Below are 4,135 nucleotides of genomic sequence, written 5' to 3'. Positions count from 1 at the left end.
CAGGGAAGTAGAAATCAATATTTCTTCTTCCCATAGAAGGCTGAAATCTTAAATGTTATTGTGAAATCAACGGGGGTCAATCCCAACAAGGATTCTTAGGATCCCAGCGTGGCACTTTCCATCCTAAAAAGTTAAACCAAAGCTATGATTCAAAGCGCAATGACTTTTCCAAGTCTACGTGTTTAGGACCAGTTCGCAGACTCCACCAATTGCTGCTGAAACTCACGTGCAAGTCACTCGTGTGTGTGTGTGGACGTGGACCATAGGCTCTCTTGAGCGCAAATCCTATAGCTTCCTGCTTCCTAATGCACACACGAGCACGCGGCGTTACTTCGGGCAATGAAGCCCTCCTCTACACTTGTTGATTTTTTTAAACTTCCATGTTGGAACGTGACAGGAACGAGCTTTATTTCAAAGCCAAGGATGGGAACCCAGCAAAACACTGTACTGCAGCTCGTGGGCTAAGGGTTGCCTGCACTAGGAAAAAGGCTCCCCAAAGGCTAGAACCGCCTAAGAAAGCTGACCGGGGTGGGGTGGGGGGAGCGGACTACAGTCACAAGCAGGCGCCCGGTAGGAAACGGACTGATCCGGCCAAACGAAAAGAAGAGCGCAACAGGGGGAAGACCAGAGGCCTCGGAGGCTGCCGGAGAAGCCAAGGGATTGGCCGCGGGGCGAGGGAGGGGAGGGGAGGAGAAGAGAGGGGGTGTCTAGAGGGAAGCCGGCCCGAGGAGCGTGGGTGGGGTTGACAAGAATGGGGGACATTGTGCAGTCCCTTTGGCGAACAAGGGGCATAATGAGGGAGCGTGCAGCGGCGGTGCCAAGGCGCGCAACAAAAAGCCTATTGACGGGGGCCGGGGCCGCTCCCGGCGCAGCCCGCATCACATGGCCCCCGAAGGGGCTATTTAAAGAGGGCCGCGCGGCCCTTTCAGCACCACTGGCGCTGGTCAGCGCCCTGCGAAGAGCCGGCCGCCGGGCAGTAGCAGCATCAGCATCAGAAAAGCAACAGCAGCCGCGGAGCCAAGGCGCCCCAGGCGAGGCTGGACGGGGCGGAGTCATGCCGCGGTCCTTCCTGGTGGACGCGCTGGTGCTGCGCGAAGGCACCGGCGACAAGAAGGGCGGCACCTCACCCGGCAGCCCGCCGCCGCCGCCGCTCTTCCCCTACGCCGTGCACCCCTCGCACCCTCTCCACGGGCTCTCGGCCGCCTCCGGAGGCGCCTGCCCCGCCGCGCCGGGAGCCACCGCGGCAGCGCGGAAGGCCGGTCTGCTCTGCGTGTGCCCGCTGTGCGTGGCAGCCGCCTCACAGCTGCACCCGCCGCCGCCGCCCGCTCTGCCGCTCCTCAAGGCGTCCTTCCCGCCCTTCGCCTCCCAGTACTGCCCGTCGCCCCTGGCCGCCAGGCCGGCCCCCGGAGGCTCGGCGACAGCGGGCCATGCGCCCACCCTCTACCAGAGCGCCTACTCCCTGCCGGACCCGCGGCACTTCCACTGCATCTCCGTCGGTGAGTCGTCGTCTGGACGTCCTCTGGGGTGGCAAGAGTCGGGGGCTCAATCCCGGGAAACACGGGTGCGCGGACGGGTGCGGGGGGGGGGGTTGATCCTCGCCTGAGATCCTGGCCAGGGTAGTGCCAAGAGCGATCCACGCACACGTGGGCTAGGAAGCTGGTCTCGCTGTTTCCAAGTAGCGCGCCAGGTCTTCACGTCTATAATTTGCAAGGAGGAGCCACAGAACTGACTCGCGAGTAAGCGATCGAAGGATCGGAGTATTAAATGCGGGGAGGGACAGATCAGACACTGTCTCCTGTCCCAATTTTCTTGCGCGGGACCCCAAAGCTTAACACAACCTGCAAGCTGAGAGTGCGCACAGTTCAGCGCTGGGTGTGCCAGAGAGATTAAAAGTCCCTAACAAGTCATTGGAGCCCGATAGATTTCATTAACAAATTGCCATTTGTAATGGGACGAGATCGCTTCCATGTGGGTTTGTTCAGTGCCAGAGACCTCTTGCCTGTGCCTGACTCTATTCGAGAGGCGCGCGGTGTCCCAGAGTTGCGCGCCAGCGGCCTCCGATCTCACCTTGTCTGGCTTCGCTAGGCCTGGGGCTCTGGAGCTGTAGCTGCGCGTTCTGAGCCACCGCAGCCAAGTAAAGTGCGCGTAAATTCCTGCAGCCCTATAAACTAGCAAGCCCTCATTGAATTCAGTGGAGCATTCCCCATTTAGGATCAAGTTACCAGATGGGATGCCAAGCGCAGAGCATGCCTATGTAGCGGGGGAAATGCGCATGGAACGCGTGGTGGGTTTTTGGAAGGGTCCAGAATCTTGCATTTCCCCTCGCTCCATTACAAATAGGCTGAGGGATATTTTCTTCCGCTCCAGATCCCTAAATACTCTTAACGAATTGATTATTTCATCCTAAATACTCTTAACGAATTGATTATTTCATCCGGAATGCGTTTAAACCTGAGTTTGCGGGGCCTCGGTTACACATTCTGGAGTCTTGTGGGCTGTGTGGTTTGGGGATTTGTCAGCCCAGAGAGGTTTGCACCCAGTTGGTCTTGACTTTGCGCTTTTCTCCTTCCGCTCCCCACCCTCCCGTCCCTCCTGCAGACAGTACGTCGGGCCAGCTGCCCAGCAGCAAGCGGATGCGCACCGCCTTCACCAGCACGCAGCTGCTGGAGCTGGAGCGCGAGTTCGCCTCCAACATGTACCTGTCCCGGCTGAGGCGCATCGAGATCGCCACCTACCTGAACCTGTCTGAGAAGCAGGTGAAGATCTGGTTCCAGAACCGGCGAGTCAAGCACAAGAAAGAAGGCAAGAGCGGCTCGCACCGCTCCGGAGGCGGCTCGGCAGCGCACAGCTGCAAGTGCGCTTCCCTCTCCGCCGCGGCCAAGTGCTCCGAAGACGACGAGGACTTGCCCATCTCGCCCTCTTCTTCGGGCAAAGACGAGAAAGACCTCGCCCTGACGCCCTGAGAGGGCCAATGCTCCCTAGGCCAAACGGCAGCGCTGGTTTCTCTCCCCCCGATGTATAGCGATGAAATTGACGAGAGAGCCTTGGCTGGCCTCGTTGAAGACCGGGTTGGCTAGACAGACTCTGTAAATAAGTGTGGGGTGTTTTTGTTTTGTTTTTAACGCTCCGGAGCTGTTGAGGAGGAGGGATATAATATATTCCCCATCCGGATTTGCTCTTTGGGTTTGGACTAGGTGACTCTTGGGTCCCTTCCAATTCTACTGTGCTATGATTAGGTCGCCACTCTGTTATGAAGTGGGACGATATTAACTGAACCTAGCGAATGGAGATTGCCAATTCCGATATTTCTCTCTCTCCCTCAAAAAAACAAAAACAAATAGCGGGGTGGGAGTTCGGGAAGAGAAATCTGGTGCATCTCGGTCCGGGTCTGAGGATCCCTCTGCTTTGCGGCTGAATCCAAACCTTTAAGCGAACTCTTTCTCTCCCTTGCTCCCCTGAACCTGGCAAAAGGTAGATCTTACGATCTACAGGGGCTTGCCATGATCTTGAGAGGCAGGGACTTAATCGGGAAGTGGAGCGTTGCCAGTCATTGGGCTACCTTGGTTGTTTCTTTCTCTCCCCCCCTTTTTTTAAAAAAAAATCTTTTGTTTTTCTTCTTCCTTGAAGGAAAAAAAAAGTCTGTATGATGATGCTTCAGATCTATAGTGATGTGATTGTACCGTTTCCTGTAATAACTGAGGGATATTTATTTATTTATTTATGTACATACACCTAGGCGCGCACAATAAAGGTTTTTCATTAAAGAAATTACTTACTTACTTCCCCCACCCTCGCCTTTGCAGAAGGGGGAGGAGAAATCACACACACACACACACCTCTGGATTTGCGGAATCTACTGGGCACTGGCGCCTTCCTGACAAAGTGAAACACTGTTAAAAAGCCCCATCGATTTCAATGGGGTGGAAGTTAAGCACTTACTGGACTCCTGCCGCGGAAGCCCAAGAGATGTAGCCTTGCTTAGTGTGGGCTGGGTGGTGCTAATGGTTCGGAATTCGATGCCGAAACGAAGTCCTCTGAAGTCCCAAGTGAGAAATATAATTCTGTTGAAATCCGTGGGAGGTTAAATAACACATCGTTTGGAACGGATCGCGCCCAGTCTGTTTAAATGGCGCAT

At 55.7% G+C, this 4,135-nt stretch overlaps 1 protein-coding gene across 1 annotated transcript; it reads left to right on the top strand.

Annotated features, from left to right (window-relative positions):
* Positions 1-793: 793 nt before the first annotated feature.
* GSX1 (GS homeobox 1) lies at positions 794-3,730 on the top strand (the record flags this gene model as incomplete). Its single annotated transcript, XM_081198001.1, has 2 exons — positions 794-1,496; positions 2,599-3,730. The coding sequence occupies 2 exons, from the start codon at positions 794-796 to the stop codon at positions 2,961-2,963; spliced, it is 1,068 nt and encodes a 355-aa protein (XP_081054127.1). The 3' UTR covers positions 2,964-3,730.
* Positions 3,731-4,135: the final 405 nt, after the last annotated feature.

This window comes from Podarcis bocagei (assembly GCF_964188305.1).
Source record: "Podarcis bocagei genome assembly, chromosome: 6".
Taxonomy (NCBI): domain Eukaryota; kingdom Metazoa; phylum Chordata; class Lepidosauria; order Squamata; family Lacertidae; genus Podarcis; species Podarcis bocagei.
The sequence above is the reverse complement of the archived record's forward strand: the minus strand, read 5'-3'. Positions and strand labels throughout refer to the sequence as shown.